A 13,428-nucleotide genomic window follows, 5' to 3' on the forward strand; every position below is an offset into this window, starting at 1 on the left:
ACAATATTATTAGCTTAGGATTTCCACAAGAACAATGAACAATCTATAATTTTAAATCAGTTCGAGAAGCTATCGTACACGAGCCCATGTAAGTTCTTTCTGTTTTTACCTCGCTATTAAATTGTTAAGCATATCGACGGTTTGAGGTTAGACTGCCATATCGGAGCCAAGTTAGTATCGGCCGAGGTATCGGAACAGTAAAAACAGAGGACTTTCACGCTCAGAACGCAACCAGAACTGCTCAGCTAGTTGGCAAAGGATCCGCCATGGATACAAACGGCGAAGACATCAATCCGCCAGCCGGACAGCCATCAGGGGCAAGTGGAGCCATAGAAGAGAATAATAATAATAATAATAATAATAATAATAATAATAATAATAATAATAATAATAATAATAATAATAATAATAATCAACTTTATTTATAGAGGGTAAACACATAACAGTAAAAAACTGACAAACCAGTGGCCCTCTAATATAAAATACAATCAAGAACTAAAAACAATGCTAAAAATCTAACAATCTAAAATTACAAAATTTAGTTAAAAATACACTATAATATAAAAACTAGGTAAAAATTACTCTAAAATGACGAAATTGATATAAAAGAATTAACTAAAAAGTAAAATGATCCAAATGTTTGTATGTATCTTTAAAAAATTCAAACGTAGCCTTCTTAAAACTTATTAAACTAGGCTTGTTCCTTATGATGCTGGGTATAGTATTCCAGAGGCGTGTAGTCGATGCTGTGAAAGACCTTCCGCCTTCTGACTCCCGTTTGAATCGGGGGCAGACAAGGTTTAGTAGTCCATGTCTGCTCGATCTTTTATTGATGTCGGCGTTTCTTATCAGCATCTGTGACAAATAATGTGGACAGTCCCCAGACAGTCGTTTGTATACCATTGCTAACCTATTTACATTTGCCTCATGATAAAATGGAACCCAATCCAATTCTCTAAACAGTTGTACGCTATTCGCTTTAGTATCCGCATTTAGTATTACACGTGCTGCGCGTTTCTGAAGCTTAAATACTCTTTGTAAATTCTCAGCAGAGCATGATGTCCACACGGTTGATGCATATAGCATTGTCTGCTTGATCATAGCATTATAATAGAGTTTCCTTTGATCAAGAGGCAGAGAGCGTCTTATTTTTCGTAACACGACGATTCTCTGCGATAACTTCGTGCATAGATTTTCGACATGTTGGTCAAAGGTAAGCTGGCTGTCAATCGTGACCCCTAATAGTTTATGCGAGCTCACTTGTTCAAGTTCAGTAGAATTTACGTGTAACTGCAGAGTGGACTGTTCCAGTTTCTTGCCTAACCGTTTACCAGTAACAAGCATGGATTTTGTTTTGGATTCGTTTAGAATCATTTTGTTGTCTGCTGACCAGTTCATAATTTCATCAATATCCGTCTGAAGGCCGTTTGAGATGTCGTTGGGTGCCGCCATATAATGGCTGGAGTAGCTAATAGTTGTGTCGTCGGCATAAATATCAGCCACGGAGTGCTGCAATGCTGCAGGTAGATCATTAATAAATACAAGGAATAAGATTGGACCTAAGATGCTGCCCTGTGGTACACCCAGTGTTAAGGTCCTCTGGGTAGAATGATATCCCTCTATGTTCACAAACAGGCGTCTACCACTCAAATAGTCACGGAACATGGGTAGACTCCTTTCGCCTACTCCCAGAGCCTTTAATTTTGACAGAAGCAGTTTATGGTCAATCAGATCAAATGCCTTTTTGTAATCGATAAAAACAAGTCCAGTGACTTTATCATTGTCGAGGTGAAGACGACCATGAGACGGGCGCCGGCCTTCAAAAAAGAATCAGCAAGCCCTCGTTAAAGGTAATCGAGAATAAACTAGTAGAGACAGAAAATAAGCTCGAGGACCTATGGAAAAGAATTTTGAAGCAGGTCACGAAACTTCAATCGCCAGATCAGTCTGTTGAAGAAATCCGACAAGGTATTTCAGAAGCGAGGTCCATGTTTAACGCTTATCAGCTAGAGATTTTAGCTTTGCAAGAGTTCACCGCTAGCACTAGCTCGAGCGAAATATCTCGAGAGCGAAAAATAATCGAAGAAACTGGGGCTTCGCGTAAGGCATATGTTGACAACGCCTTGAAAGACGCCAATGAACAAATAAAAGACTTATTGTTTGAAATGGGATCCACAGGCATGCAAAGTTCGATGACAGGATCTGTCAACTCGTCGGCCACATCCACGCGAATAAAAGCGAGAGGAAAAGTCGCCGCCGCACTTAAAAGAGCTGAATTACAAAAACAAAGATTAGAAATCGAGTCGCGTTCAGCCCTCTTGATTGAGGAAGAAGAACTCGCTCTAGCTTGACGTAAGAGACACGAAAAGGCCAGGCTCGAAGCCTTGCGCTTAGACGAGGAGGCGGCAATTGCATTAGCAACAGCGAAAGCTATCGACGAAGAGCTAAATGAATCCGGCCTGGATGTTTACAAGGAATTTCACGCGCACGAACTCCCGCTCGCAAGCCCTAACCAACGCGTACAGGAGTACTTAGAAGTGCAAAAACAATTGTCTCCCTTAGCGCGCGACGACATCATTAAAAATAGGTCACCAAGGGTGACATGAGTCTAATGCCGTATGGCATAGTGATACAGATTGCGCGGTTTTCGTAAGCCGGTTAAAATTGGTTAGAGGTTTGTGTTCGGGAGTTTAATTTAAAATGCTTATAGCAAGCTAGGGGCATCGTGGATGATTATGGATGAAAACGAAACAGTCATAAATGTTATATGCTTCACAAAATTTAAAGTATGAACAGGAGTTGATGTTACTTCTTCCGTATTGTCCGTAAAAGCAGAAACGATTAAACATTTGGACAAGATTGCGTGACGATTTACAAAAAGCATGTTCATTACAACAAGGGTTAAAGAACTTCACATCGTTTTCTTTCAGATTTTTCACCATTTTGATGATGACTCTTGAAACAGATTTTGCAATAAAAGCACTTGAAATAGTGACTGTTACTCCATTGTACTGTAAGCACTTAGTGACAGATTTTTCTAAAACGGGTGTAAATGCTCACGTCAATATAATGATGACCTTTTGAACGCTGGAAACTAGGCAATTATTATCGAGCTACCATACACAGGAGCGAAGACTGTTTATCATGATGTACAAATTTCGCGAATCATCACTTCCATATCAATGTAACCATTTTATGATTTTTCTAGCTGTAAGAAGAACTTAAGATCTCTGAGAGTCGTAAAAGCATGAAATTCGATTTCAGTGTATGGCAAAGGCCGGGACAGTGTAATACTGCAAAGCGGCCAAACAAACGCATTTTGATTTAGTCGCGTAACTTGATTTACATTTATCCATGTACATCTTTTATTTTTGAAGGTTTTTGTTTGCACTGTAAAGAAAAAATTGGTCAAAATTCGAATGACTTAAATACAAAATACGAGGTAAAGTTTTCTATTTTTTAAAACAAAATAAATATTTGGTCGCATTGTGTAAATAAACGCGAGTCGCCGTCGAAATATTTTTTCTCAAAGACGTCTTGCTTTTTAAGCAAGACGAAAACACAAGTGCTTAACTGAACTGAAAACGAAGATTTATTTTCACAAAAAGCTTACAAATGTCTTAACTGGAAAATTGTTACGTCCTGTTCAAGTGTTGAATAATCGTGACTTGAGAAAGAACTTTTAATTATGCGTGGGAACACGTGTCGCTGATTGGCTGTTTTTAATTGAAACTAATCGTGCGTGTCCGTACGGAGTCCGTTCTTGCGGCTGATCATTGTTTTCTACATTACAGCGAACGATTATCGATCCCGAACCATTCCCTTGGGATTGCTAACAGCTTTTTTCATATAACAAAGAGTCTAATGCGCATGCGCAAAGCGCACGCAAGCATTAGACTCAAAAAGGAAAACCCAGAGCGAACGGGACTTTTTAAACCAAAATTAGAAGTCAAGCAAGAGCCAGTCACGCAACCGGAAGTCCTGTCTCCAAGCGTACTTAACCCGAACACGCCTACTCCCGCGAGCCCAAGCAACGCTGTCATGGTTCCTTACATCGAATTTATGGCCCGTAGAGAGCTGATATCAAATAAGATCGAAAAATTCGATGATCGCCCAGAAAATTTCCACTCCTGGAAAGGTTCTTTCCACAACATGATCAAAGGAGTAAACCTTAGCCCCAGCGAACAACTTTCTTTAATTATCGAGAACACGACGAACGAATCGAAGCGTCTCGTGCAGAGGCTAAGCAACGCGTATATCCAAAATCCGGGGAAGGGATTAAACGAAGTCTGGCTCAAACTAGGGGAGAGGTTTGGTTCGAATGCTGTCGTCACGCAAGTCCACCTCGAAAAACTTAGAACATTCCCAAAGATAGGGAACCGAGAAAATAAACAACTTCAAGAGTTCGGAGATCTGCTGCTTGAGTCGCAGTGCGCTAAAAATGACGGAGGATTAAGAGGCCTGAAAATTCTCGACGAGCCAGCTTATTTAAGGTCGGCCGTGGCTAAGTTATCCGACGACCTCCAAGGAAGATGGCAAAGACACGCGTTCAAATATAAATGTCAGCACGACGTCGACTATCCCCCCTTTGACGAATTCTCGGACTTCATCCAGGCGATCTCGCGCGAGAAAAACGACCCATACCTAACCATGGAAAACGTCGACAAACCTACACACTCACCCACGGAGAGTTCTCCCCTTCAGGCCCCCATTTAGTCCTGGGAACACTCGGCAAAGAATTACGTCTACCAAAACCGAAATTACCGGAGCCGAGCCACGCACAGACGAGGAAACGCCCATCGTGAGCGACCCTAGCAAGTGGTGTTTTCTTCACGAAAAGCCCCACCCCTTGAGGGCATGTCGCGCACTTAAAGCCAAACCTTATAGTGAACGCACGGACTTACTATCGCAGCACCGTGTTTGCTTCCGCTGTGTCGCTTCTTCCTCACATTGTGCAAAGGATTGCGCCTTCACTCCTCACTGCCGAGTATGTAACAGCAACAAACACGCCACCGTTCTCCATCCTGATGACAACAAACAAGACACAAAGGCCTCAGCCAGGACGGAGCAGAAGCACGGCGAGGAGCAAGCAGAAGGAACCTCCCAACAGGCGGAAACCCCAACCGTGACGAACAGATGCACTGAGGTGTGCAGTCAAATCACCGGGAGAGCTGGAAGATCCTGCGCTAAGATCTGTTTGGCCAACGTCTACGCCGAAAGCGCACCTGAGAAAAAGATCAGGGCCTACGTTATCATCGATGACCAGAGCAATTACTCTCTATGTAGAGGAAAACTGTTCGACCTACTAAACATCAAGGGTTCAACTACCCCATACACTCTGAAGACGTGTTCTGGAGTTAAGGAGACCAAAGGGAGACGTGGGCAAGGACTAATAATAGAATCTATTGACCAGCGCATACAATGTCATCTCCCAACGCTCACAGAGTGCGACGAAATCCCAAATAACCGAGAAGAAATTCCAACTCCGCAAGTAGCGCAAGCGCATCCACACCTGATGCCTATTGCAAAGGAAATTCCAGAACTCGACGACCACGCAGAGATTCTACTACTTGTCGGTCGAGACATTCCCTCCCTCCACAAGGTCCATGAGTCACGCAACGGATCCAGAAACGCACCTTGGGGTCAGAGGCTAGAGTTAGGCTGGGTAGTTATCGGAAACGCCTGCCTGAATGGTGCCCACGAACCAGAACATATCTCTACGTTCAAAACCCAAGTGCTTCACGATGGACGGCCTTCACTGTTCGTACCTTGCCCCAACCGTTTCCACGTTAAACACGGCACCACCTCAGCGGCGTGGGGCGACCAAGAAGAAGACACGCCCTTCTTTGGCAGCGCATTTGACGACGGCTTGGCACGCAACGTGTTCGTGCGAACGCAACACGACAACAAACCAGGAACGTCTACTGAAGACCGAAGGTTTCTAGAAATCATGGAGCATGGCATGACGAAGGACGAAAACGGCAGTTGGGAGGCACCACTACCCCTACGCCATGCAGTAAAAGACCTCCCCACTAGTCGTGGCAACGCCATGAAACGCCTGAAGTCTACTCGTCGAACTCTAGAAAGAAAACCAACTATGAAGGCCCAGTACTTTGCCTTCATGCAGAAAATCTTCGACCATGACCACGCCGAACTCGTACCAGCAGAAAGCTTAAACTCCAGCAAACCGTGTTGGTACCTGCCACACTTTGGAATTTATCATCCGAAAAAGCCAGACAAGATACGGGTCGTCTTCGACTCAGCAGCTGAATGTAACGGAATATCGCTCAACAGTCTCCTATTATCTGGTCCCGACTTAACAAACGGCCTTCTCGGAGTGCTCTTACGATTTCGTCAGAACCCAGTTGCAATGGTAGCCGACATCGAGCAGATGTTTCATTCTTTTAAAGTCAAAGAGTGCCACAGAGATTTGTTAAGATTCCTATGGTACGAGAACAACGACCCTAATGGCGAGATAACGGAGTACAGGATGAAAGTCCACATATTTGGCAACACATCATCCCCGGCAGTAGCGAACTACGGCCTGCGCAAAACCGCGGAGGTCGGAGAGAACGAGTTTGGTTCTGACGCGAAGGCCTTTGTACACAGAAACTTCTACGTAGATGACGGCCTTCACTCAGCTCCAACCACTGAAGACGCAATAGGTTTGCTGAGACGCACCCAAACCATGTTGGCCACAGCGAACCTTCGCCTACACAAAGTTGCCTCGAGTCATGCGGAGGTCGTGGAAGCGTTCCCGTCCGAGGATCACGCGAGCGGCCTTCACAACTTAGATTTCAGCAAAGGCCCAATCCCAGTACAGCGTTTGCTTTGAGTGTATTGGGACTTAGAGTCCGATGCCTTCACCTTCCGAGTTTCACTGGATGAGAAACCGTTCTCATGGCGAGGAGTCCTGTCAGTAACTAACAGCCTCTACGACTCTCTGGGTCTCGCAGCCCCAGTAATCATTAAAGGGAAGCAGCTTCTAAGGTCAATGACCACTGACCTCAATGCCTCACATTCGGACACGTGGGATGCCCCACTGCCTACAGAACACAAGCCTGCTTGGGAGAACTGGTGTAATTCCCTTCGGTCACTACAGGAACTCAAGGTTCCCCGCTCCTACAGTAACAAACCTCTCCGAACTGCAGCGCGAACAGAGCTCCACACCTTCTGCGACGCCTCAGAAAAGGCCATCGGTGCTGTCTCGTACCTTAGAACAATCCAACCCACCGGTGAAGTGCAAGTAACCTTTGTGCTCGGCAAGGCTAAGCTCACGCCAGCCCACGCAACAACCATACCTCGTCTAGAGCTTTGCGCGGCGGTAATGGGCGTTGAGTTGTCGGAGCTCATTACTGAGAACTCGAAAGGAAGCCGGACTCAGTGACATTCTACTCAGACAGCAAAGTCGTCTTAGGATACATCACGAACGACTCGCGCCGGTTCTATGTTTATGTGAGCAACCGCGTCGAACGAATTCGAAGAACCTCAGCACCACAACAGTGGCGCTATGTTTCCACACAACAGAATCCAGCGGATCTAGCTACTCGATCGGTGGAAGCAAAGGACCTTAAGGAGAGTACGTGGCACACTGGACCAAAGTTCTTGTACAACAGCGATCTAACGACCTCAATTCAAGAGGGAAACATTGCAGCAGAAGTGCTGGCTGATGACCCCGAAGAGCGCTCAGACGTAAAGGCACTAGCGACTAAGGTGGAGCCCTGCACGAGTCTTGGATCGGAGCGTTTCTCAAGATTCTCCCAATGGTCCACGCTACAAGGAGCGGTCGCAAAGCTCATCACAGTCGCACAGTCGCACAGCAAAGCCCGAGTAGAGGAGGAAGTCCCTTCAACGCTAGTATATGAGCAAGCCAAGGTCATAATCCTTAGAAGCGTCCAGTACGAAGCCTTCAGGAAAGACATCGAGTGTCTAAAACGTTCAGAAAAGCTTCCCAGCACCAGTCCCTTAGCAAACTTGTGCCCCGTCCTCGACAAAGACGGACTACTTCGTGTTGGTGGCAGACTAAACGAAGCAGACATCAGTAATGGAGAACGCCACCCTCTCATCCTGCCAAAGTCGTGTCACACCTCGGAGCTCATCATCAACCATTATCATGGCAAAGTACAGCATCAAGGAAGAGTCTTTACCCACGGCTTAATTCGAAGCAGCGGCTACTGGATCATTGGAGGAAAAAGAATGGTGAACAGCATCATCGACAAGTGCCTTAAGTGTAAGAAATTAAGAGGCCAGCGCCAGACTCAGAAAATGGCCGATTTACCAGTCGATCGCGTCAGCCCTGCACCCCCATTCAGCTACGTAGGACTCGATGTATTCGGCCCATGGCAAGTCTGCGCTCGACGCACCAGAGGAGGTCTCTCTAACGCCAAACGTTGGGCTGTTCTGTTTACATGCCTGTCGAGCCGAGCCATCCACATCGAAGTCATCGAATCCATGGACACCTCCAGTTTTATAAACGCCTTGCGCAGATTCCTAGCGCTACGGGGGCCAGTGATTCAAATACGCTCCGATTGTGGCTCCAACTTTGTAGGAGCGCGCAACGAACTCCAGGGTGTACTGACACCTTCTGACGTCAGCACCACACGGAGTTACTTACTCAAGGAAGGATGCGAGTGGGTCTTCAATCCACCCCACGCGTCCCACGCCGGCGGAGCTTGGGAGCGAATGATCGGAGTAACGAGACGTGTACTCGAGGCTGTACTAGCGGACGTTCCTTCAAGACACCTCACGCACGAAGTTTTAACAACCCTGATGGCCGAAGTCTCGGCTATCGTGAACGCCAGACCACTAGTGCCAGTCTCAAGCGATCCTGATGCGCCAGAAATCCTCACTCCAGCCACGTTGCTTACCCAGAAACCTCAGCAGCTGAAACAACCACCAGGAGAATTCAACGCTACAGACCTCTACAGTAAACAGTGGAAGCGTGTTCAGCATCTGGCCAATGTCTTCTGGTCACGATGGCGCAAAGAATACCTTCCGACGTTACAGCCTCGCAGAAAGTGGCAAGACAAGTCCCGCAACTTGCAAGAGGGTGATCTAGTCCTTCTCTGCTCCAAGGACGCGCCCAGGAACGATTGGCCTCTTGCCAGAGTCGCGAAAGCACAACCCGACCGCGATGGAAAGGTGCGAAAAGTCGACCTCATCACCGCCAAGGAAGGATCCGAAAAACACTACCACCGACCAATTACAGAATGTATCCTGTTAAAAGCAGATGAAAGTAAACCATCCTGCTGAACACAGAAGAACTGAGAAACATCCTGCTGCAGCAGAGGAACACTATTAAGGAACACTATAGTTTAACCCACACGTATTAATTTTAGTGGTACATGTATTCACAAATACCAGGCGAGGAGTGTTCTGTCACGCTATCGCATGAAAATATCGCGTGAGAATATTTATCGTTTGTACTGTCACGCTAGCTGTCGCGTGTCTATTTTTTTATTGCATGCTTTCCGCTCATATGTAATTCGCGCCCTTTACGCCTTTAAAGATAGTTATCTGTCACAATATTCTACTATTGGACAATATTATTAGCTTAGGATTTCCACAAGAACAATGAACAATCTATAATTTTAAATCAGTTCGAGAAGCTATCGTACACGAGCCCATGTAAGTTCTTTCTGTTTTTACCTCGCTATTAAATTGTTAAGCATATCGACGGTTTGAGGTTAGACTGCCATATCGGAGCCAAGTTAGTATCGGCCGAGGTATCGGAACAATAACACCATATATATTTTAGCGGGAATTCAGCTAAATGTTTTTTTTCTTTAGAAACTTGCTTTTTTATTACAACGCTATTGGCTGTGTTGAATGGATTGGGAAACGTTGAAATTTTACTCGATGGTTAAGCACAGGTGATCCAGGGAGAGAAGACGGAATATTTATTTGAACGAACACAATATCTTGCTATTTCAATATTAATTAAGATCTAAAATACTCTTGAAATTCAACTGTGCGGGTAGAATAAATACTTGGATAGAGTGGAAATAAATTAAACAAACAACAAAAATGACAAGTTAATTAGCCAGGAAAACTTCAAGTGACCCATACGTGACTTCATTATTCCATTCTAAGACATTTTCGTGTTATCTGCGAATTTTTTAAAATTAAAATTTCCAAACGCTGATCATGTAACAAAAGTTTTTGAATATCATATTTTTTGTTAGCATTTATTTACAACTTTATAATTTGAAGATTATTTGCTCGTAAGTAAGGTGGGATTAGTTTGCACCTATCACCTATCCTTTTCTGATCCGTGTAACCATGGTAACCAAGATAAAGTGGGCTCTTTGTCACTAATTTTTCAATTTGGTTTTTCTTTTTTCCCACAGGGTATAGAGGAGTGTATTTGACCGTAATTTTGGCTAACATTCTCTTTTGAAACTTGCCTTTTTATTACAGTGCTTATAACTAATTGCTTTGGAAAACGTCAAAAATTTATTTGATGGTTAAGCACAGGTGTTCCAGGAGAGAAGACAGGGATCAATTTAGGTTTCTGGGAAACTGCTCACCTACCCCCTCCCCAAACCTAACATTAACCCTTACTTATCGCTTTGGGAAAAATGTTAGGTTTGGGGAGGGGTAGGTGAGCAGTTTCCCAGAAACCTAAATTGATCCGAAGACAGAATATTTACCAATTTTACCTGTTGTGCGATATATGGCTTTTAAAAAAACGCATTTCAATATGAATTATGGTAAATATAATGATTATCCCCTGTCCAAGAACTAAAACAATCTTGAGGTTTTGTTAAAAAAATTTAAATTGTGCAGGTGGAATAAATACTTGGATAGAGTGGAAGTAAATTAAACAAACAACAAAAATGGCAAGTTAATTAGCTTGGAAAACTTCAAGTGACCCATACGTGACTTCATTATTCCGTTTTATGACACATACGTGTTATCTGCGAATTTTAAAGTAGCTACGTCACGAAAAACGCATTTTGAAAAAATTGGCAAGTATTTTCAAGTTTGTCATTCGTAATCCGTCTTAGTCTTCGTCAGTAGAAACCATTACTTTTAGGGTTTTGTTACTCCTTTGTTGTTTTTCTACGTTAGAAAATTATTATTTCGAGGTTTTCTTCTGATTTGAAAGTAATCTGAAAGATAACTTAACATATCGTGTCACTGCTCTTTTAAATAAATGTTTTTTTTTATAATGGCATTTAGTCCCAAGTCGTAAAAACATTGTTAAGCATTTTTTTACAACTGTATTCAAATATATTTTGCACCTGTCAGCAAATAGTTCTAAATATGATCGTCCTGCGCATGCAAAGTATAGATAATTAAAAACCAAGAAGGATCCACATTCCGATATGTAATCTTTTTAATTAAAGTTAGCGGGCTTTTATTCAATAGGCACTGGTATCGCAGCAATTTTGTCAGCTTCATTTTCTGATCTATGTAACCATGGCAACCAAAATAATGTTGGTTCTCCGCTGGATTCAAATTAATGGACGTGACCGAAATAAGCGTCATTCGATCTTGCTGCACGTCTTGTGAAATTCGATCCGCGAGCCAAAAGCCCTACGGCAGCAATCACCAGTAGCCGCACGAACCGAAAAGAAAGGCATTTTGTGCCTCGTACGGAAGCCTTGCTTTCCGACCATTGTCGGCTTGTATTGCGCGTAGAATTTTTCGCGATATTTTGACAATACACGATTCTCTAGCAGAGCATGGCTCTTAGCTTCTTTCATGCAGACCCAAGCGAGTTAAAATTGCCCTTAATTTTTTTTACATATATTATAATTTGTATTGAGAGAAGTTGGTTGGTCATCAAGCGTGTCACAACTCCAATCTAGTCATCATTTTTAGTTTCTCTTGTTGATCAAGGGGCTTACCCTTCTTTTTTTTTGCCTATTAGAAGTTTATGTGATAGGTACTTTAACTTTGACAAAAATGTTGAGGTCCATATACTCATTTAAGAGCAAAAGCACGTTGTTTATACGAAACAATTCCTTATAATATCATCATGACTATAGCATGACTAAATTCGCGTTTCTGACGATTGTTACGTTTCTTATTCTACACTGGCAATTGGTCGTCTATATTTATTTTATAGAAAAAAAGTTATTGCTCAATTCAAAACGACAGAAACAATGATAGGTCACTATACTCGTTTACGATAAAATGACGATTTACTTCTCTGGCGAGCTCCTGCTATAAAGAAAAAGCCGCCATTTTTAATGTGTGCGCTAATCACGAGTGAAATTGTGCGCAGTAAGGATGTGCAATGAAATACTATACTAAGGAATGACATTATAGCTTGTAAGTTATAAGCCTTGAGCAATTTGTTTAATTGCAAGTTCACTGCGAGGATCACTTCTTTACATGACATCTATCTGCAGTACAAATATTCTTTCATATATATACTTCATGTCGCTATGATTTATCGTTGAGCACTATATATATATAAAAACACGTTAGAATGTTTGGAACTTTAGTTCGACACACAAGCTATTTGGCCACCGCCCCAAACTCGTTCGCAGTCCCTACTTATTCGTCCCTAAAGGCGATTAAGACTGGGGCGGAATGAGGCGAGGGTTGCCGGGCAGGCTGGGAAGGGAGAAGAAAAAGTCGGGGCGCTCTCCGATTTTCACCCGGCCTTCCCTTGGTGGAATGCGTTCAAGTGAAAATCGCCTCTGGAACGACTGGGAACGAGTCTGCCACCGCCCCACAACCGTGCAGGACTAGGGCTTTCCACAAGTTGCTCGAGATTTCCCAAAAAGTTGCCCGCAATTTCTCAAAAAGTTGCTCAAAAGTTGCTTCTGATAATAAAAGTTGCTCGAAAGTTGCTCCAAAAAATCCAAAACGCTGCTTCTAATCAAGGGAGTTTCTCTAAATATATGCTAATTTGCCTTTGAGCCGGGTAAGATTTCTAAGCCGATTTATGCAATTTTAAAGGAAAAGAAGTATCTAAATAACATATTAAGGGGAAAATCTGTTAAAAAAACAAGGATTTCTTTAACTGAGAAAATCGTGAAGATATCAATGACGTCATGTTTGCTGACGAGTTTTTTTAATGTTTTGATGCAAAATGAGCCGAAAGTTAAAATGTCTTCAGATGTTCCTCGAAAGTCTTCGGCAAACTTCGTAAATCTTCGGAAACGTTCGTATTGCCTTTGAACAACACTCGGATAGTCCTCGGAGATCTTCGGTCTGGAAATTGCTCAAAATGCAACAAGTTGCTCGAGAGGAAAAAAGTTGCTCGAAGGGGAAAAAGTTGCTCGAATCATGAAAAGTTGCCAAAAAGTTGCCGAGCAACTTGTGGAAAGCCCTATGCAGGACTCGGTGTATGAGGATTAATAAATCTAGGGCTACAAACGTTTTGCTGAGATAAGAAAAATATCACAACTAATTTTATCTTTTTGATGTGTCAATTTTTTCAGTATTGAAAACAACAATATAACAAAA

General features: G+C 43.2%; 2 protein-coding genes across 2 annotated transcripts in view; one reads left to right on the forward strand and one right to left on the reverse strand.

The window, feature by feature from the left end:
* Window positions 1-13,428, reverse strand: part of LOC144649087 (techylectin-5B-like) — a 51,412-nt gene that overhangs the window by 32,538 nt on the left and 5,446 nt on the right. The gene's annotated exons all lie outside the window — the stretch shown is intronic.
* Window positions 4,153-6,835, forward strand: LOC144651138 (uncharacterized). Its single transcript, XM_078511032.1, has 2 exons — window positions 4,153-4,493; window positions 4,705-6,835. Exons 1-2 carry the CDS (start codon window positions 4,153-4,155, stop codon window positions 6,833-6,835), a joined length of 2,472 nt encoding a protein of 823 aa, XP_078367158.1.

This window comes from Oculina patagonica, chromosome 4 (assembly GCF_052425735.1).
Source record: "Oculina patagonica isolate OP01 chromosome 4, crgOcupat, whole genome shotgun sequence".
Taxonomy (NCBI): domain Eukaryota; kingdom Metazoa; phylum Cnidaria; class Anthozoa; order Scleractinia; family Oculinidae; genus Oculina; species Oculina patagonica.

Bases quoted from the DNA above. Each gene is read 5' to 3' on its own strand.
- LOC144651138 (XM_078511032.1), top strand. From the start codon at position 4,153: ATGATCAAAGGAGTAAACCTTAGCCCCAGCGAACAACTTTCTTTAATT. The intron at 4,494-4,704 runs GTCGGCCGTGGC...TCTCCCCTTCAG, and splicing joins GACGAGCCAGCTTATTTAAG to GCCCCCATTTAGTCCTGGGA.